We start from the raw sequence: 22,547 nt of genomic DNA, 5'->3' as shown, positions 1-22,547 counted from the left end.
TTGTGATAGGTACTTCCTTTCACACTTCTCACCCTTTCTTTCAATTGAAAACTGGTTCTTCCTTTTTTGCCTACTCTTGAGCTGATAGTTTGATAGAATTGAACAAGGACTCACATGTCAGGAGGAGGGTTGTCGCATAATGATTTGCATGTCAGATGCAGTTGAACCACATTGATCATGGGGTACATGGGAGTTCAAGGCTTGTGGCATGCAAAAACATTTTTGCATATAGAGGGCAGCATTAATCAAGAGTTATTGCTATACATTTGAGAAGTGATAAGTACCTGTTGGAAAGAAAATTTTCAATATAGGAAACTTTGATATTTTCAGGTATGAGATTCATTACTATTCTGAAAAAAGCCAGGACTTGCTGTTAAGGTTTTTCATGTGCTAAGTTGCTGATTGTATATCTTCTATCTTGATTTTTAAAGTAAAAGATATTTCCAATTTTGTTTAGTTATAAAAGATTATTTTATGTACTATTAATCTCAAGACAATTTTAATTCAATCCAACAACACACTAGTCTTTTCTCGAGACACTCAATGAGCTTTTAATAACTCTTTTTCAATAACTAGTTATCATACTAAATTTTATATCATGTCTTGTTTCTTTCTACCTACAATAAATTATTATTCCTATCTTTCTTCATACTAAGTTCATGAATCCTAGTTATTGCAAAGGTCCAGCAACTTGTGCTTGGAATTTTAGTCTTATAGCTTTATGCTTTAACTTGTATTCCATTGTTTTCAACCCTACAATAATCATTCACAAAATTAGTTTGTTTTATGATTCGAGAAAAGTTTGTTTTATGATTCTAGAAAAGTTTATTTCATGCTATCAGAGTTTCAGTTTTTCATAACCAAAAAATGTTGTAGTGCTCATTGTGGTATAATTAGAGAATGTGAGATATATATTGTTAAGGTTTCTTAACTGTTATTTCTCTCTAAGTTTCAAAGCAAAATTGTATGAAGAATGTTTCTAACTCCAACTACTTGTACATACCTATGTTGGTTCAATAACGTGGAAATAAATTGCAAAATGTTTATGATAGAATAAAACATTTTCTTCAGTTCATAATTTTAATATAGGAAGATGTCCCTGCAATGATCATAAATTTTGTATAAATTATTTTTTTAACTAGTTTTTTTAGTTTGATTCTCAACTTGTAGCAGGATATACTTCTGATCCACATGATGATTTACACTTTTTTTATTATTAGTATAATTTTCATTAAAGAATTTTGAGAATAGTGAGCCAAATTTTGGTTTTATTTGATTTTGAGTTAAAGATTATGGTTATTCCATTATACTCTGAGTAACATTTATTTGATTCAAAAGCTATTTGTTTTGATTAAAACATTTTTGATAATACATAATATTATCCAAGGTAGCTACTTAGTAATTAAAGAATTTATCTTCCTATTTTTCTGATAGTGTATTACAAAAAAGAAGTAAAGTACTGATATAAAAATATACATCATAAACTAAAACTTTGTGTGTGGTAATCATATTGTTTTATAGGTTGTTTAGCTTACAGTTGAATTTGTCAATAAACCATACTTTGTATGTTCTTAGATACATATGTAATTTAACTAGGGATTAATATTTGTCAATATTTCAAGCATTCATGATATGCATGCAGTCATCACCAGAGACAATAATGGTGTGATTAGCATTGAAAGATGCAACAGTGATTCCCGTATCCTACTGAATGGTGATCTTGTAACTTCAGAAGTTGTTCTCTCACACTGTGACAGGTAAAGAGATATTTTGGGTTTCTAAGCTATGCTGGAGTTAATTTTGTGAGTATATATGATATTAGCTATGTGGTTTTTGTCTTTTTTATAAATGGGAAAAACATCAAACACATAAATTGGAGATCGTCACTACAAGGTGTTTGTTCATTACTCTGTTTTTTTGGGTTTTTTTCTTTACATACAATAATTTTTCACTAAAATTTTCAGTATCATTAATAACAGATATTAAACTCCATTGTGCTGTTTCTTTTCAAATATATAGTGAAAATTAATAAATTTTGATAAAGTTAAGTAAACAAAATCACAAGGAAGGACTATGTTAAAAACAGCAAGTACAAACCTCTGACTAATTATGTTAGTTTGTAATAACGAAAAACAAGCTGGAACTACAATACATTAAACAAAAAACACTGCACTAATTGAAAAGATCCCAGGTTACAAACTATAATGTAAGATTATAAAATGTACCATAGTTTTTAGAGATGACTGTGGAAGTAGAACTCCATTGCAGTGGGGATACACCATCTATCAGTCTTAACCTCTATTCGTCAGTCTCATATAAGAAAAAAAGGAGTAGCATTAGATATAGAAAGAGAAATTAGGAGAGCAAGATGTGGATGTTCAAGCCCACAATGTCCCATGTCTATACCACACTTCACTGCCTGCAGACAGTTGTGGGAAGGTGACTGCTCTCCGAAATAAAGAAGAAAAATTAGTTAGCTTTAATAAATATTTGCTTGAAATTGATGAAGAACCTAGTTTAAATATGCTGGTAACATAATTATTTACAGCACATATCACTCACTAATCATTTTCACACCTTACATTGCATACCATTGGTTGACTGAGTTGGTAAGGGCTGATCTATATTAAATTAGTGGTTTTTTATCTGAATTAATATACCTAATATAACATTCATTTCTTAAAAATATACCTGTTTTGTTTTAATATATATATGTACCTGCATTTAGGTTTGTGCATTATGTTTTGTACATTTTTAGTTTAAGTATTATAGGTTGGTAGTTATCAGTATTAATTTCAATTTACATCTAATTTAAAACGATTGTATGTTACTTGTTAAAAAGCTAGATAACATATGAACCTAAATGCATTTTTTCAGAATAATGTTTGGCACAACACAGTTATATGTATACAACAATCCTGAGGAGGCCAAAAAAAGTAAAGAGACTTATCCAGAAGTTACATATGAGATGGCTCAGGAGGAGATTGTTAATAAATCAGGCATTAACATGGATACTGATGATCAGTCCTTAGGTTTGTATCATATTTGATTTTTTTACAAGAACAGGAGTTGTTTTGCTGGAACTTACCAATCCTTTTATTGTCTGCAACTAATATACATGTGAATTTTGTGTCAACATATGCAAGACGTGAAGGGTTGTTTCCTTTACTTTACAGTTCCTGAAATATAAAACTGTTTGAATTGCTGATTTTCACTGAAGATTTAGAAGTTAGCCAAAAAACCTCATACATTAAGTTGTGATGTGTGGATACAATTTTGGCAAACTCTAGCTTTAGCCTTCAACTTTTTTAATATTTTATATGTTCTGTACGGATGATCATGATCCATTAAGTTTTATACACCTCCAGCAGCTCAACTGTAAGCCTGATAGTTTGTAATGCTAAAAATTTGGTTTCAGTATGTGTGGTGGGTACAGAACAGATAGCTCATTGTGTAGCATTGTGCTTAAAAAAACAATAAAAGTTTTAGTAGAGTCAGCTGCTATTATCATTAATAAGTAGTTATGTCATTCCTTTCATATTTGAAAACATAAATCTTACATTTTTAGCATCCGTAGTTATGATTAGCTATTAACTTGTCACACTTGTTTTATTATTAACTTGAAAAAAGGCTAAGAATTATGTGATTCTGATTTGGAGTAATATCTGACAAGAAAAAAGTTTAGTAATCTTTGAAACTATATATTAAAAATATGACTCCAGAATTTTTTAAGTGAAAAACATCATATCACTGAAGTTCAAATAATAATATGCTTGCTATTTCAACAATCTTATGTAGAGTATGTGACTTTATGGTTTGTATATAAAACCTGAAATTTTATTATTACTATATCCAGAGACTGCTCTACTTAATACGGATCTCCTGGAAGTTTTGCCTGGAATAGATGAAGCTAATTCCATTAGTGAAGAGCTTGACAAATGTGTGAAGTTTGAAATTATGCTTATATCTCCACAGATGGTAGGCAAGTTGTCAGGAAGGACAGAGGTGAGTTCTATATAGTCCAGAACTATAGAGTTTAGTACATGATATCAGTCCACAGGTACATAAGCATGTTTTCTGGTTTGTAATGACATGACTGAGCGATTGCAATCACAATAAGAGAGAAAAGTTACTGCAATCTTAACAAAGTTAATTTAACTATTACAAGATGATTTTAAAAAGGATAAATATTGATGTAGTATTTGAATATTAAATTATTTACTCTTTTGAGTAAATGTTTTAAATTTTTCTTAGTCTTTGAATGACTTATGGTTAATATTTATATTAGGTTTTTCACTTTGATGGGATTTATGAAACCATAAGAGATTGACTTAAAACTCTATGGTCACCTGAATAAACATAAGATTATTAATTTGTGTGATTGAGAAATATTAAGCATGATTTACTCATTATTTTAAGAATAATGTTGTTTTAAAGATAGTTCTTTAAGTTTGAACTCAAGTATTGTCAAACTTTTTTATTATTTTATTACTAATTTTATAAACTTATGAGCCAAGACTATATTCCATTTGTGGATGGAAATGGATAAGAAGTGTGATTGATTTAAATTATATGTTAAAGCTTCAACAGTCACAACTTGGAAACATGCTTAGCTTAAAACCTCCTCTTTTACCTGATTTTCTTTTCCTCTCCTGAGCTTAACTGGTTATGTTTCTGTGCCAAATTTAGTTTCTTAGAATTTATTTTATGGATTTGAAAGTATAAAAAACAATTTACTTACAATATTTTTTTGGACTTGTTTTGATCCATGAAGCTAGATTTTAAGGCTAGTTGATCAGGGTAGTGATTTTTGACCTCTGTTTACTTAAATTATTCTTATCATCTTATCATAATGTGGATAGTATTTTTACCACAGGTAATTTCAAATATCCTATAGGCCTACAAAGAGGTAGCTTTTTCCCAAGAGTGTTTGTATTTTGTTCTAATCGTAGATTGAATCTCTATTGTATTAAATTACTTCAATAGTTTTACTAATTTTTCTACATTAATGAATAAATTTCATATTCAGAGATAGAAGATTACATTATCTCAACTTTTAAGCAAAAATATTTTTATTGTTTTTAAGAGAACTTAATCTTTTTACTAACTTCCCTAAGATGTTATTACTTACTACTTCAGTAAAATGCCAATAAATAGCACATGTAATATACATACAAACTCTTAATAACTATATATGGATAATAATTTTGGAAAAAATGTTTTTTTGTTGTTTTTTTCCACAAGTTTGTTTGTACTTATGCACAAAGCTCCCCAATGTACTATCTGTGCTCTGCCCACAATGGGTATCGAAACTATGCCACTGGGGTCATTTTCCACATGTAAAGGTACTAAGCTGTTTTAGTTAAGACGTAAGATATTTTAATGAATTTTTTCAAATCTTTGTGCATTGTGTAATTACATCTTAGGAAAGCTTTGCCATTTGTTTATTACTTGTATCAATTGAATTAGAAATTTAACAGATGTGGAAGAAATTTTATGTAAAATATTGGTACTAAAAAGATATTTCACATTTTGTTGTATTAGGCTATAGAATGGGATTCAAAAACACAAAAGTTATGTTGCAATATTCAGTAGCTGAAATAAAGATATGTTACAGTTTATAAAAATGTATCCTTTTCTAAATTGGTAAATTAGGTAAAGTGGTTGTTATTGAGCTAATTGTTTACTTCAGTAAATGTGTATTATATTTTGATTTTGAACATTAGCCCCAACTTTGTGTATGTGTAAATATTTTTGGTATATCCTGTGTCAATAACAATGGTTACTATTTTTTGTTATGCTTTTCAGAAAGCTGTCAGTTTTTTTATGTTTTAAATTTTTACCATATTTTTTGTAATATTTAAATTTTATTTCTATCAGGTGCTGGTTAAAATGCGTAACTTGGAAAATAAACTTGAGTTTGAGTGGCCAAAAGATGTTTTCCTAAATCGATTGTACGTGATGAAAGAGATGTATCAGAACTATGAGTCAGGAGAAGAGTGGGATCTACCTAAGGTGAGTAATCATGTATTAGTAAAAAACCTAAGACCTAACCAAGATGACAAATGTTAAATTAGAAATAAACTGAGATCCACTTCAGGTGATCCTTCCAATATTATAATAAAACTTGAACCTACCTGAGGTGGATTATCAAATCTAAAAAAAAAACTGGGACATACTCAAAGTAATCATAAGTTAGAATAAAATTGGATTTGTCCTTGAGTAATTAATTAAATACATGATGATAAATATAGTGTATCCTTGTAGCAAATGTATGTAAATAGAAGGAGGACTGGACCTTCAGTAGGATTAGTCATATGTCAGAAAATAATGTATTCTATACAAATGTAAAACATGGCCTATCTTATTCAAAAATGAAATTATTCTATATGAGGAGTAAAGTGAGGTTCTGTCTGACATAAAAAATCTCAAGTAGCCTGTGGTTAAGAAAGTTACTAATAAATTATTTATGTCACATTTTTAAAGTATCATTAAATGAAATATTTCATATTCAAGAGCTAGCTTAGAAATAAATAAATCATTTCTTTTAACAGATAATCACTTATACATTTCAACATAATCTTACAGTTTAATAATTTGCATAAATTAATGATTATAGTAACTTGTTAGTCCTAGAAATATATAAGTTAGGCCACAGAATCAATCCCAGTATTATTAAAAGTTATAATTTATAAGTTATCTTAACATCGCATTTAAATCTTATTGTACTGTAAAACATATCTTTTTAAATGTTATTGTTGTATGCATTGTTACCAAAAGTGCAGCTGTTTTTATTATGTAATGATGCTAAATTTATAGTCTTCAATATTATGTACAAAACATACACACATTTTAAATGTAAAAATAAATATTCTCTTTAGTATTCATCAACATGTTTATAAAGTGGAAGCATTGTTACAATTTGTAAAAGAAAAACTCTATGATAATGTAAAATTATTTTTAAGTTGTTTGAATAATGACTAAAAGAAAATCAGTCCAATGAAATGATTCTTTCTCTTGTTTCTTTTTCTCTGTTTTTTAACTACATGTTTTCATTATATTTTAGGAGAGAGATCCTTTCATAGAGGATATCAATACAGAAGTACGCATTGGAAATGTTCAAGTTTTTCTGCAACCTTTAGCATATATGGTAAGCCATTGATGTCATGACTTAGAGAAAGTTAGTTAGTTTTTTTTAGTTATGGAGAAAAAATAATCCTTTGTTCCCTGATTTTCACTTTAAGCTTTGCCCTTCTTTGGAGAGACTGCATTAGTTTCCCTTTTCGTCCTTTAATCAGTCCTCTCTCTCTCATTGTTGGAGGGGCTGTCCTTAATTGACCCACATATATTGGGCTTATTTTGCCAGTTTGTGGGACATCTCCCAAAATGTTTCTTTGACCCAGTGGGGTACTGCTATCTTGTCTTTAATTTCTCATGCTTATTATTGCACTTCCTCTCATTTGTCCTTTTCCTGTCCAAGGTACATCTTGGGATTTCAGAATGGTTTCCTGTGGGCATCTTCTCAACCCTTACTTTTCTATTTTCTTACCTCTTTTCTTTGGCTCTGACTGCAACTGTGATTTTGGTTTGTGATCCCTTATTTTATGGACCCTTTCTTTGGGCATCTTTTCTACGAGTTCTTCATATAGTTCCATTTTTGTGACATTACATATTTATCATGTTTCTAGAGCTCTTGGTGTCTAGAGTCACTTTAGTCCAACAATTTTCTACTCTTTCTTTTCCAATGCCACATTTGTCCCAGCCTGCACCAGCTGTGCTATCAGTTTTTGTTCACAAGACATTTCATTCTAAGTCCTTTCTTCTTCCCAACGTGCCATACATTTGATTGTTTTTTCCAATGATGTGAGGTACACAAACATCAGTTCTGGAGGCTGCACAGTTGGTCTGGGTGTAATGGAACCTTATCTGTTGAATTTATTAATCAGTGCAGCCCTTATATATCTTAATGGGTTGTCAGTTTCTTGTCTTATGGCTTTATCTCTTTCTGCTTCCTTCTAAGTCCAGCTTGCTTGTTTCTTTTTTTTACCTCATAATCCCTTGTCACACCAGCACCTTTCTTTGTCAGTTACTCCCTTACCCAACAGCCTTTCATACCTTCTCACACTGTTTAGAGGTTTACTCTCCTTTGTTTGTGGTTCCTACAGCATCCTACCTTTATTTTGGTGGGCCTTTGCTAACAGTCTTTGGATGATTACGAATGTCAACTCCAATATTTATCTCAATGTTCTATCTCAGGGCAATTTTGTCCTTTTATCCCATTTTTCTATCATGGGATGGTGTACTGATTTTGGCATTCTCCATTTTTGTCAGTTGGTGGAGCCCTCGATTCTACAAAATTGTGAACTGGGATTGTGCTCTTCCTGGAATGTCTGGCTTCTTCTCCCTATTCTGAGCAAGTGTCGACCTGCCCTAGTTGTTAGATTCTTATTGACAGTACTCTAATGGACTGGTTTTATATTCAAATTAATTCATTTCATTCGTCCTTCTCAGGCTCTCATTCTTTAAAAGATTTTAGTCACCATTACGAGTTTGGCATGGGCCATTCAATACACCCTCTCTACTCCCTTTCTTTCTCCTCTGGTGGCTCTTATCACTTTTGAGGACAGAGTCTGACTTCTCTTCTATCCTGTGGTCAAGCTCATCTGAAGTTTATACTTCTGGAGGAATTATACTACCACTCTGCAAGCTAATTTTTTTTTCTATTCATAGATGGATCCCTTCAGGGCTGATGTGCATGTACTGATCACAGTTTGGGTTTTAGATGTTAGTCTGATGTTATATATTTTCTTCTTATCACCATTCCAGTGCTCTTTGCTAGCCTTGGAATCCTTGTTTCCTATCTCTAAGGATTGTTTAGTCATGTTTCAATCTGACCACTTAACAGTTATGGCTCATATTTCAATGGATATACCTAGTCTGGATCTGTGTTTTTCCACTTGAATCTTTTAGGCCCGTTATGGCCAGATTAATTTGTTGTGTCAAGTACAGGGTGCCTTCAGACTTCTAGATGATTGTTCTCACAACTGGAATGGGTTTACATGATGGAGTTGCCTCTTAATTTCTTGTTTTCATTGTCTTGGCATTTGGTGGTTGTCCCTTAGTTTAATAAATTACTTCCTCCTCCTTTCACCAGTTGGTTTGGTCTTCTGTCCCCAACTTTGAGGATTGTCTTCACCTGGATTTGGTTGAACATATTCCTATTTACTTATCCTTCTCTCAGACTAATTTATCATTTTGTCTCCTCCTTCCTTAACATTCTGTTCGTGGTTTTTCAAATTGCTTATTTCTGGCCTGCTCATCCATGGTTTTCCCTTCCTCCATTTTCAGTTATTCTTCCCCTACCTCTCTTCTTTCTCCAGTAACAACACTCCTCTAGGCTCTCCATTGCATTATTTCTCCTCTTTTTCAAGTGAAGTAGGGGAGTCCTTGTCACTTTTCAGTTCCATAACCACTGTGGTGTTGGATCATGAAGGTTTCTTCCTGGATGGATTTCACATAGATGGCTATAACCATTCAATGGAAAGTAGGGCAGTGGTGTTGTATTGGTGTCAAACAAAACAAGACAAAACAAAAACAGATGTGGCTCCTTCGATGTTTTATGTACACATTTGGTGTCCTCATCTTACCCTTATGAAATGTTGGTTCCCCATAGAGGAGGTAATGGATACTGTTAACTTGCTGTATATAGTTCATCATGCCCTAGCCACATGACACCTTGTGTTTTCTCCCGTTGTGTTTCCCACATTATACGAAAAGGAGAATATACCTGGTTCAGGAGTGGTACTGGACCCCCTATTTTTCTCTCATGATCAGAGGTATCCTTGGATGCTTTTGAGAATATTTCTGTTTCTCCATCACACTGGTTCTTCCTTTATTTCAATGTGGGATTCTATCAAATCTTGTAAATGAGGTAAGTATGATATCAGACAATATAATTTTATTATAATGAAAATGTATTTACAATAGGTACTTACTTCTGCCCACAATCCCCACTTTTCTTTCATATTTCTGCCTGTGCTATCTCCTTTTGCCAGACTTTGAAGTGAGGGCTAGGTAGGTGAGTGTCGAGGGAGCCACTACGTTACATGAGAATGTCATGCTCCTATTGGTTAACAAATGATGGATAATGATTTGCATGAGAGACTTGTTGTTCCATTTCCAACAGGGGAGGAGCATAAGGCTTGTGCTAGTAATAAAATTGCAACTAAAGAGCAGCACCAAATGAGAACAGCTAGTCTTGTGAGTAGATAAGTACCTATGAGAAATACATTTTCAGTATAGGAAAATTATAACTTTTAAATTAACTTCTATTTAAATGAACACTAATAAATGTGCACACACACACACACACACACACATTATATATATATATATGTAAATAAGATTAATATTCAACATTAATATAAAATAATATACTAAATTCATTGTTAGAAAATAAATATATACATGTTTATACAATGTTAATCTAACTACAGCTGGAAGATAGAAACTCTTGGAGCTTCAACTTTATTTTAAAAAAACTCTCTATTTAATTATTTCCACTGACTCTTGTACATTAATCAGCATGATTATTCAGTGATAAAATTAATTCAATTTCATCACATAGTCATAGTTAATACCATGTTCATGTATACATGATAAAGTGCAATGTTTGCTTGTCACTGAAAGTTTGTGTTCATTCAAATAAAATTATAGTTTACAAAGTGTCTGACCTATATAAACTATGTTGCTACATTGACACTTTGTTTTATAAATTCTGTTTTTATTCAAAATTATTTTCTCTCAGTGAAAGAAAAAAAGATTACAAATTTGGCAGTCCATATATCTACACAAAAGCTTTCCTTTTTGATATGAGATGTTGATGTCAGGGGAACAAGATAGACAAATATGTCATATATTTTTTCATATAAACAGTTTAAAGTGCCTTAAAAATCGAACAGATTCATTTTATGAACTATATTTTAACAATTTTATCAATAATTGATAGCTCATATCTCTATCCTTTAGGATAGTTAATTTTATGGAAAGGATAGACATCATTGGATGTAATATGAAAAACTCTATTGTGAATATGGAACCCACCAATATTTTTGAGAAAAATTGTGGTATGAATTTATTTGTGGTGATGCTGTGACTGCAAAAAGTTTATGATAAATTGTCATTTTTAGGGAAGACATAATTTAACAAGACATCTAAAAAATCATTGTTTCATTTCAGTTGTAAATTTAACGTTATCATATGAATTGTTGAATTTTTGGAAAAATCTTTTAACTTAATGTCACCATGACTCTACACTTGAAGCATATTGTTCACATATCTTACCAAAAGTTTTGGTTTCAGTGAAAGTTGGAAAAGAATAGTAGTTTAAGAATAATTCTTGAAAAATCACACAAAGTTGTAATGAGAAAGAATATCTTGTAGGTCATTCTTGGATTTGAGTATAGAATTTGTTATTTAATTGAAAATAAAAAACATTGGTTTGAGTTTTCTCATGTTTATTATATCATTAATTTCTAGTGGATAAATGTTATTCAGATTTAATCTCTTTTCAAAACAACTAATAGTTTCATTTACAGGGATTAAACTGAATAAAAATACAATATATTTATAGAAACCATAACATTATTATGGGATAGTTTTAAAGACTGGATTTGCTTAACAAAGAGTGTTGAATTTTTATTGAAGTCTTTATTGTCAGTGAAATGTGATGAAGAAATAATACAAGAAATAAAAAGATGATAATCAAATTTTAGGCAGTACTCTGTATTCAATGTCAGAAAACTATTTTATTTCTTTGTGTACAGTTAAATTCAAATTTCTTATTGTAAGTGCAGCATTTTCTGATTTTACCAATTAATCTTTTGTATTTGTCTACAAGGTGGAACAAAAAGAACAGTTGGAAATTACAGATTTTAAAGGGACTGAAGTGGGAATCATGAATGTAAGCATTTGTTTTTTATTTGTAGTTAAACCAGATAAAGTTGTGCTCTTATAATAAAGATTAAATTTGTGGAAAAAGTATATTTTATATAATGAATTTTTGAAGAAAAATATGTGTTTACTCTTTTCTTTTTTGTCAGTTGTGTATTTTTATAATTTTAAAAATGTTATGAGCATGGATATACTGTTCACTCAAATCGTTAAATTCAACATAGGCTAAAGCTGATGGATTTGTGTCTTCTTTTGGCAGTATTATTCCATTTTCTAGAAGTTTCTCTTTTGTATTTATATTTTGTATGTATGGTTATTGTAAGGGTTGTGAAAAACTGGAAAATGTAGATGAATTCTTGTTTAAAGACAAATTTATCAACTTGTTTGTTATGAAATCGAATCAGAGTGACTAGGCATAAACTTAACCTTCAAATGACTCAGATGGTAAATTCTCAATCAAGAAGTCACAGGTTTAACATTTAGTTAATAAAGATAGCCATGTTACTCATAGACAAATTATGACTGGAAGTAAAAGTAATAGGTTGACCTACAAAGGTTATAAATAATAAAATTAAAGAAAAGCATCATAAATATAAGAAAGGGATGATGAAAGATTTGAAGGATTCTAGAACACCAAAAGAGTTGGTTAAGTGGAAAATTAGAAAATGAAAAAGTATACACCCTTGGTCAAAAAGGTTGTTACATGTGATATTTTGAGCTTGTTTGTCTCTTATTTTTCTCATGTTTTTAATGTGTGCAATGTTTTTCCTTTTGTAATTATTGGTAAGTATGTTTATAACATGAACATTTGTGTAATATTTCATGATTATGTCTTTTTCATGGAAATTTCTGTAGAACTTAAAATCTGTATCACCAGAAATGGCCTTTTTTTTTCCACTTCTAAATCAAAACAAATAAGACCATCATTTTGTGGAAATATTTAGTACCAATCTGAAAATAATAAATGTGCAACAATTATAATTCACATCAGAATATTTAACTCAACAGCAGATGTGGCTCACAAGTGCTACAATAATGTCAGCTAGGCAGCGTGGCATGCTCTTAACTAACATTACGAGTCTTTGATTTGGAATTCTGTTTCATTCTTCAGTCAGTGCTTGGCATAGCTGCTGTAGGGTTGTAGAGAGATTGTTCTTATTCCTGACTGCATGGCCAACTTCATCCCAAAGATGCTCTAAAGAGCTGATATTTGGGCTTACAGGTGGTTGGTCAAGGAGCAACATACCACGTTGTTGCAAGAAATCTTGTATATTGTGAGTTGGTGCATTGTCCTGCTACAACCAGAAATTGTCCTGGAAAATACCCTGGGCAAATGGCAGTAAGTGGCGGTCTAGGATATCCTGATACACAGCACCATTGATGTTTTGATCTAGAATGACCAACTGGCTGACAGCTGCAGAACAAATTGCACCCCAGACATGTACTGAACCCCCACTTCCTGTGACATTGGATTAAACATTTTCAACATTCAGCTGTTCTCCAGGAAGCCTGTGAGCTCATATCCATCCATCAGTGGTGTGGAGCAGAAATCTGGATTCGTCAGCAAAAACTACATGATTCCAGTGTGTGATTGTCAGATTACGGTATCACTGAGCCCACTGCAGCCTGTTGTTGCTATGTCTAGCTGTCAGTTTAGGTTTCTTAACCATCCGTCTTGATCTGTGTCCAGCTTGCACCAACCATTGGGAAACTGTCTGGTGTGAAATCTGGATAAGTTGTTGTACATATAACTCAGAAGCTGTTGACCTTGGAGCCATTGTACAGTTTGGATGACAGTGGTGAGGATTCGGTGATCATTGCATGCAGTAATGGCACGTGGATGGCTTGTAGGTCTGCTGGGACTCGCACTTCCAGTTGCAACTCTTCTTCTGAGAACTCTGTTGGTGGTCTGCTTGAATACACCAAGTCATCTTGCAATATCACCTTGTTTCAAGCCAGCATTGTCATAGGCAACCATCTGATTTCTCAAATCTACATCAGTAGGACCTGGCATAATGCCAAAAATATTTACAGAGTTGAAAACACGTTGCCAATAGGTAGGGTACAAAAGTAACACCAAAATTCCTGGCTTTTATATCTCACCCCAGACACTATGTTTGGGACAAGTCTCGGAACACTCTCATGTTCAAGGGATTAAACCAATTCAAAATGAACTTGGGTAATGCAGAGTAGTAGAGAAATAAAACTTCTTGATCACAAGAAACTTGAAGATGACTGAGGAAGGTCAAAAAGTTGTTCTCTCCTTATTAGTAAAAGTGTTGATACCTATACCAGTTGTTTTGAGATACAGAAATAAAGCTTGAAATTTTAATAGCAATATACAAAGTGAATTTAGTTTTAAAATGATATAAATGACCAGAAATCACATTTTTCAAACATGTATAAACCTTTTTGAGCAAGAGTGTATGAGAAAAGCCTGGCTGAAAATAAGAAAAAATATTATTAAGAATTTCTTCAAACACATCAAGCATAAGCAAAATATTAGGATGGGAGTAGGGTCTTTGAAGGATGATACAGAAAGGCTAATATCTGATCATGGGTTAGTTGAGTTAATAATTTCCACTTTTTCTTCAGTTGTTATTAATGAAGTTTGATAGATAGAAATAGGATTTAACAAAATAATCACATTAATTCTAAGCTTGTGAAGAAATAATTGGGAAGTGTAAAGAATGATAAAACTCCTGGGTCACACAATACTTACTTAAGTTCATGATAGTGGGCAAGTGCCAGATGATTGAAAGTTGGCTTTTTTTAAAGTCACCTTTTATTGGAGTTGAAAATTGTTCCAGTAATTATACGGTCATTATTCTTATATTAGTTTTTGAAAGTCTGATAAGGATGTTTTGCAAAATCATTTAACAAAGTCTAAAATTTTGTTGAATAGTTAACATGGTTTTGCTAGGGGAAAATTTTACCTTACTGATCTTTCAACATTCACTGAAGAGATTAATGCTTATGTAGATGAGGACACAAGTATAGATGTGGTACATCTGGATTTTCAGAAAGCATTTGACAAGATGCCACGCAGAAGGCTTGTTGAAAAAGTTATCTATGTGGAGGATAAATTGCCTAAATGGATGGAAGAGTGACTGGATTGATTAATGTTCCTAGTGAATTACTTCAGGGATCAATGTTAGGACCTTTGCTCTTTTTGATTTACCTCAATGATGTAGATGAAGTGATGATCAGTAGATTATTTAAGTTTACAAATGACATTAAAGTTTTGGGTGTTGCTGATTGTGAGGAGGATGCTATATACTACTTTACAAAATGGGTTTGGTTAGTTGGTGAATTGAGAAAATAAATGGAAGGATTACTTATAATAAATGTAAGATAATGCATGTGAAATATCACAATTTTAACTAAGAGTTTAATTTTGGCTGGAACAACCTTAACAGCATTATGGAAGGAAAATACTTTGGTGTTCTATTTTATCACTCTCTTAAGCCATCCAAGCAAAGTGCTGTTGCTATTATAGGGAAGATAGGATTTTATTGATTCTATTGAATCAATAGAAATAATGAATACAAATCTGAAGACGTTACAGTGTCATTGTATGGATCATTGGTTAGTCTGCATTTGGAATATTGTGATCAATTTTGTTGAATTGTTGGAAAGAGTTCAGAGGAAGGCTATTAGGATGATACCTGAGATGGAAAGGCTACCATACATAGATAGATTAAGAACTCTGTACTTGATTTCTCTTGAACAAAGAAAGAGTTAGAAGGAACCTGATTGAGGTTTTCAAGATTGTTAAGGGAATTTAAAGTGTTGATGCATCATTTCTTGTATTTTATGGTGAGATTGGTAAGACTAGGTGTAACAAGTATAAGTTTTGGCAAGGTAGGAGCAATGTACAGCTAAGACAGCTTTATTTTTCTGAAGGGTTGTGTACTTTTTGAAAAGAGTTGCCTTCAGATGTGATGGATGTAGTTAATTTAAAGGCACTCTTGATAAATATTTAAATGATAAGGGCTAGTTTTGAGTTCTTTAGTTTTTAATTTAATTTAGTAGGTAAGGTGGCTTAGATGGATCAAAATGTTCCCTGTTGCTCTTTAAAGTTGTATTATGTAATCAATTTACTAAAACCATCTTGAAAGCTTACATTTTTCTGGGGTTTTCGAAACATATTAGATATTCACATTTTAATAACACTTTTAAAAATATGCTCATTCTTAATAAATAGAGGAAGTTCTATATCTTTATTGGAGGATTGTTCCTTGAGTGGGAATAAGTTAAACAAAAATTTTTAAGAAGAAAATTGGCCATTCAAAATAATTTCATTGTGTTTCAACATTAATACTCAAAAAGAGTATGTTTGACAACTCATTTTTTATCATATCATTTGATTTCATCAAAAACGGTTTTATACATGAAGAATATTTTTCTGTCAAAATAATAAACAAAATTAAAAATGAAGCTTTAATTTTCATTATGGATTTAATGAAGTAATTGCAGTTTGCAAAAGCATGTTATATGGCATTAAGAAAAATTATTTAGGTTATTTTTTTACATAGGTGGAAGTTGTACCATGTACAGAAACTGGAAAAGAATATTCTGAAAATGATGATGTGTTTATAGACAATCCAACTGAACTCATTGGGAAGAATTTACACTTTATAATGAAAATCCATGGATGTCGTGGTTTACCTAATAAGTACAGGGTAAGTATATAAAATGCACTGGTTTAATTTTATTTAATATAATCCAGAATAAACTGTATGGTTATTGAAATGTTTAATGTGTACAAATACACAGCACAAAACTTTTAAATGTTAATTGGAAGTTACAAAACTTTAGCTGTACAATGAAAAATGTTTGTTTTGATCGTTTTTTAATTTTGGGCAAAGCTACACAAGGGCTATCTACGCTACCCATGCCTGATTTAGCAATGTAAGACTAGAAGAAAGGCAGTTTGTCATCACCACCCAATGCCAACTCTTGGGCTGCTCTTTTACCAAGAATAGTGGGATTGACCATCACAATGTAACAGCTTAAAGGGTGAGCATGTTTGGTGTGACAGGGATTCGAACCCGTGACCCTCAAATTATGAGTTGAATGCCTTAACCCACCTGGCCATGCTGGACCATGTGAAATGACATGCAAAAGAATGAAAGTCACCCCTATGGCTCATATTTATGGAGATCAGGCATCTGCCAACCAGTCATCGAACTAGAATTTAATTAATTGGCCATTCATACTATATTTGGTGATCTTACACAATCCCTTCTTAGTTCTCACTTTGAACTGAATCTCAACACCTGAAATATTTAAAGATCTCCATGACCCATTACTAGCCTTGAAAGAAGATATTTTAATGTTTCCTGTATATGGAGAGCTCTCAAATAAATGGAAACTAGCTATAGACTGTTATTAATTAGCTAGAAGTGTCTCAGAGTGATTAGTTGGATATAGTACTGCTTCTAAACCAGAGGTACATTTGTTTGAACACCTAAACAAGCCAAATCACCAACCATAACAAAAGTAAATAACTGCTATCTGACAATTATGTCTTGCCATATGTGTAGGCAGGTAGCTTATTTGAGATTGTTGTCATACACAGCTGGATGATGTGCTAGTGTTCAAAGGGTTACACACAGGTTTCACTTGCTTATGGTCAAGCTTAGATCCAGAGTGAGTGCATTCTGCTTACAGAAAGGCTAGGAACAGCTGGAATGTAAGGATACCAAGAACATACCCAGTGGACCAACAACTTATGAAACAATATTAATTTTCAAAAGAGTATTGCTTCATTCTCCAACAAGGTAACATACATATAATAATTTCTAGAGAATCTGAAATCAATTCAAACCTCATTTTCAGAGAAATATGTAATGCATGTACCAGTGCTAGAAGTATGGTGTGGAAAGGATGGGCCTGGTAAGCTCTGTGTTCAGGAAACTAGTGACATTAATTTAACAAATTATTGATACTATACCTTATGACTCTCTGTGCTGCTGATGGTCATAAGGTCAGCTTAATAGATCATGACGTTTATTATCAATATGATAAACTCTTTGAAGAGGAGACTCACTGAATGAAATGGATTGCATGTATCAAACATGTATGGGATGCTTTGGGAAGTGCAATGCATCCCAGCAATTGATTTCAGATACTAAAGATGCATTGGATATGGATGTTTCACAGGAGTGGTTGTACTATAGAACCTCTTATTTTAAGAAGGCAACATTAGTGCTATTTCTGGTCTTGTTGTTCATGGTGATCTTATTTCTTATTTTGTACTGAAATTAAATATTATGAACTCTAAAACATTTAAATAAATCTCTAACAAATGCTTATTCATGAGCAATAGCTGAATGACCAATCATTTATTTTTCTGATATTATGATGGAACATGACTTTTTTTGTAATGGTGATCTTACCTTTTCAAAGCTGAAGTATTATAAATTTTAAACATGCTTTCAATTGCATGTTTATAATGTATAAACTATCATTTTCCACTCATGAGACACTCAAAATGTTTAGAGGTGGATCAAACAACCCTCCAATATTGGAACTTTCAATATTGCTAATATTGAAACACCAGTGCATATTAGAAATGAAATGTTTAGGTTATATGTGTGTGTGTGTGTGTATATATATATACATGTCAGTGGTACATTTAGGTTAAACCAGCTACTTCTGGAGCAATGGGCTAGGTCCAATGAATAACATGAGATTTGACAAAATAACTACTACCGAGTAAAACTGAGTTTTTCTGAATATGTGTGTTCATGAGAATGAAATAAAGAGACTGGACACAAAATAATGTACAATGTACAAAAAAGCATGATCTTTATATAATTAAACACACACATACAAGGTGGGTACTTCCTTAGATTATGAACAATCCTTTCTATGATTGAAAGTACTCTCTCTCTCTCTGTTCTAAAGTGACAAACTTAAGATCATCTATTAGACTTTCTAAACTTAATATTTTTAGTCTTTCACTAAATACTGCAGATATTTTAATAAAGTATTTCTTTTAAATATTTTTCTTTAAATTCCCAAACATTAACTGAGTCAATGTGGGACAAAGATTACTTTCATGCTAAGAATAAAAATATGTCTTATTGTATTTGTGTAACCTCTAGGATCTTCTAAATGAAAATCAAAAGTTATTTTTGGTAAAACTTTTGTATCTTATCCTCTCCACCCTAAATGTAGTGCAATCATCAGTGTACAGTGAAATGAAAAGTCGACAAATGTGAAATACAATGAATAGCACCATTCTTTCCCATGAACTGACTGCAGTATTAATCATAAATACATTTTCAAGCTATGGTTTCAACCATTAATATATTTTTTTAAACAAAGTATCATTTCCTATGCATAAAAACAATAAATAATAGTAGGATCCCATTAGCTGTTTACTGTAGAACTAAAGTAAATATCAAATGATTATGAGATGTCCTGGTCAAATTAGTGTAATTTTAGACATTTTATTATATTGAATATTTGTTAAAACGTATAACAATAACTTAAAAATACACTTAGAGGGAGTGGGCAAAAAAGTAGCCTTCTGTTGTTGTTAATTTGTTATACCTTTTATTAGATAACAGAAAAATATGCAAAATTATATTTTTTATAACTTAATCCATGAGATCTGTTCAAATATGATCTGAAATCCTAATTTTAAAACTGGCTTTTATAAATACCTGAACTTTTCATGATTTTATTTATATTTTCTCATAAAAAAATTTGTGCACCTGCTGTAGTTTCTTAAACCTTCTTATTCCATTTAACCTACAAAATAATCAAAAAAGTTTCTCTTTAATTGTAGAGTCATCAAAAAATATCTTAGAGAATTTATGTCATGAAATGGCCAGGTCAATGAACCGATATCAATATGATTGAAAAATTTATCAGCTGAGTTGAACTGATTAATGAAAGATAACAAGCCAACCACAGAAGATGAACATTTTGAAGTACTCAAACAATGATGGCAGGCAACCACTCAGGAATATCTGTACAAACTTATTGAAAACGTGGCATTGGGGTAAAGCGATACCGAAATCCAATAGAATGCTGACTAAATATTAACTTGCAAAACTAGTTTGTGTTATTTTGAATTTCATTTCTATGTTCAATTATTCAGAGAAAATGGCTTCTAAATGACAGCACATTATTGCACTGCAGCTATTGAAATGTAGGTTATGTGATATAAATCAAGAATGTTATCAAAGATGTTTGTGTGGAAAGAAGAGGGACTCTTGTTTACAATCATTCCCTTTTGTGTTGAAGGCTCTGATTTGTTTTTATATGCCATTGGAGGAAGCAGTCTATGATGACCACCACTATGCTCAGAATTCTATGGTTACCAAATAGGTTTACTTCACCAATATCTCAAAACTTTTGCAGTTGGCCTGACTTACAGTCTGGTGAGTTCTTGGATGTAGAGGGATTATATGCACTTTAGATGTACAAGGAAAGATCTAGTGAAAATCATGCAGTACATTTCATAGAGCTCCTACCACTAAGCTAGATCAGGTGATTCTCACAAAAGTGTGACTTGGCAAAATCACTTTTTAGCAAAGCCCTTTGAACTGAGGTTTTGAATTTTTAGTTGTAAACTTCATTTGTGTAATTTTTGATGTAATAGAATTACATTTGCTGGCACAAGCCATCCTAAACTGTGTTAATTGAACAGTTATCTGATATCCCATGGATATATTGCAGTGAAACTCTTTTCAACATTTTATAAAGTAAAGGTTACAAGGTTTTTTTTTAAGTCCAGCTAATCTAATGTCCAACAGATTGCTCTAACTAAATAATTGAGCAGTAATTGTACAGTATATTGCAACTTGTACCATGACAATTGAGGAAGCAAGTCATAGCATCTTTTCAGCTGGTTTTTTGAATTTCTAATTATCATTTCCAATTAGATAAGCTGTTGATAATCTAGGCATTAGATCTATTGGCACTGGCTATTCTAACTTTTAAAAATCATGTTTAACTTCAGCCACATGAATCAAAAGATCATTGTTGAATATTTTATTGACTGTTGGAGTTTCTTTTGCCTTTAAATTTTTCAATTCCTGAATGGCCAGATAATTATTTTTAGTTATTTCATGCTCATCTTATGATTCAAAGTGGGATAAAACAGTGCTCTTGTCCTGATTCCTGGTCAAGTAAGTTCACTAGAGATTCATTGATGCTATATAGATTTAAATGTTCAATGTGTATTATGTGTTTTTTGCACACTTTTCATGAACAATCAACTCATTCACTAATGGACTAACTTGTCAGAGAATAAGATGAAGTCTTATCTAATCATAGCTGAGTTTCTTTCATGCTGTTCACATATACCAAAGCCACACTCACTCTCTACTTTGGTACGTTTGTTTTTTGGAACATCTCTTTTGTTGTACAGTAGATTTTTCTAGTTGTTGAACTGCAAAGGCATTTATTTGTTAAATTTGGACATTGTTGGAAGTTTGCTCTTGGAGTGATGACCTTACATCACACCCACAAGAATCAAGACTTATCACTCAAACAAGAACGTGTACACCATCATGATATACAGTAAATGTTTATCTCAGTTGTATGAGTGAGATTAATCAACAACATAACAACCATATCTTTGACGATCCATACAATTTTGTCTACTGAACCGTCAGCCTGGGGGTGATAAAAGAACTACTAGAGTAAGCTATTGCCAGATCTGGAAGGTGTCTTTCAGATTTTGAATAAACATACACTCTTCCTTGTTTTGCTTAGAAGTTCTTATTTATAAGGAAAGTTCTGAAAGGTTTATGGTTCTGATCTCAAGTCAGTGTTGCCAGACACGGAAAGGATCTAGCCTGTTCTGAATGGTTTAATTCATATTTGGAATAAAAATTGCCAAATCTAGGTAAGATGTGGCCAAATCTGTTGAAAACCCCTGAAATGCTAGGTTTTTGAAACATTGTAAGGGTATATTTGTGCTTCTTCAAAATAAAGTGATGTTAACAATATTTTAAGGCTTTTCTTGTATTTATTATATGTATAAAATGTATATACAAATGAAATCATTCTGAATCTAAACTTATGTTCTTTTGAATTCATGTATTAACAATGGAAAGTGTACCTGTGACACCCTAAATTCATAATTTTTTATTCAACTTTCTCTTAACCTTTTCAGGATATTCGTTGTAAATATCGTGTGTTCTTGGATGAAGAAGACACTGTTTCGGAAATTGTCACTAGTACTATTAATCCCGACTTTAATCATCAGAAAATGTTTTCTTTCAAACCTGTAACTCAACAGGTAAGCTATATGCATTCATGAAATTTTATGATTGACATTTTCCTTCATATGGATGTTTATTTATTTAAAAAGAATGAAACAATAACTATTATTCAGCATTGAGTTTATGGTCTAATGTAATTTTAAATGTGCAGTATTCTATGTACCTAAAACAGCTGACTGATTAATTTAAAAAAAATCTGTCTTAATGTATTTCAGCATAAACATGCACCAATTTTAAATAACTAAAACATATATAGCACTTTATAAGGAATATTTCAAACATGACAAACTGCAGATATATATTGTACTTACACAAAATATAAATGTGAAGACTTCCTTAATA

At 31.8% G+C, this 22,547-nt stretch overlaps 1 protein-coding gene across 5 annotated transcripts in view; it reads left to right on the top strand.

Moving 5' to 3' along the window:
- LOC143255275 (kinesin-like protein KIF28) overlaps positions 1-22,547 on the top strand; it is an 83,156-nt gene that overhangs the window by 42,285 nt on the left and 18,324 nt on the right. For all 5 annotated transcript variants that reach the window (XM_076510696.1, XM_076510695.1, XM_076510698.1 and 2 more), the window contains exons 13-20: positions 1,623-1,757; positions 2,878-3,032; positions 3,857-4,005; positions 5,881-6,015; positions 7,067-7,150; positions 11,900-11,962; positions 16,491-16,637; positions 22,097-22,222. In XM_076510696.1, coding sequence (XP_076366811.1) covers positions 1,623-1,757; positions 2,878-3,032; positions 3,857-4,005; positions 5,881-6,015; positions 7,067-7,150; positions 11,900-11,962; positions 16,491-16,637; positions 22,097-22,222 — 994 coding nt within the window. The remainder of the gene's footprint in view (positions 1-1,622; positions 1,758-2,877; positions 3,033-3,856; positions 4,006-5,880; positions 6,016-7,066; positions 7,151-11,899; positions 11,963-16,490; positions 16,638-22,096; positions 22,223-22,547) is intronic.

The sequence above is a fragment of the Tachypleus tridentatus genome, chromosome 7 (assembly GCF_004210375.1).
Source record: "Tachypleus tridentatus isolate NWPU-2018 chromosome 7, ASM421037v1, whole genome shotgun sequence".
Taxonomy (NCBI): domain Eukaryota; kingdom Metazoa; phylum Arthropoda; class Merostomata; order Xiphosura; family Limulidae; genus Tachypleus; species Tachypleus tridentatus.
This window is presented reverse-complemented; position numbering and strand designations above follow the sequence as displayed.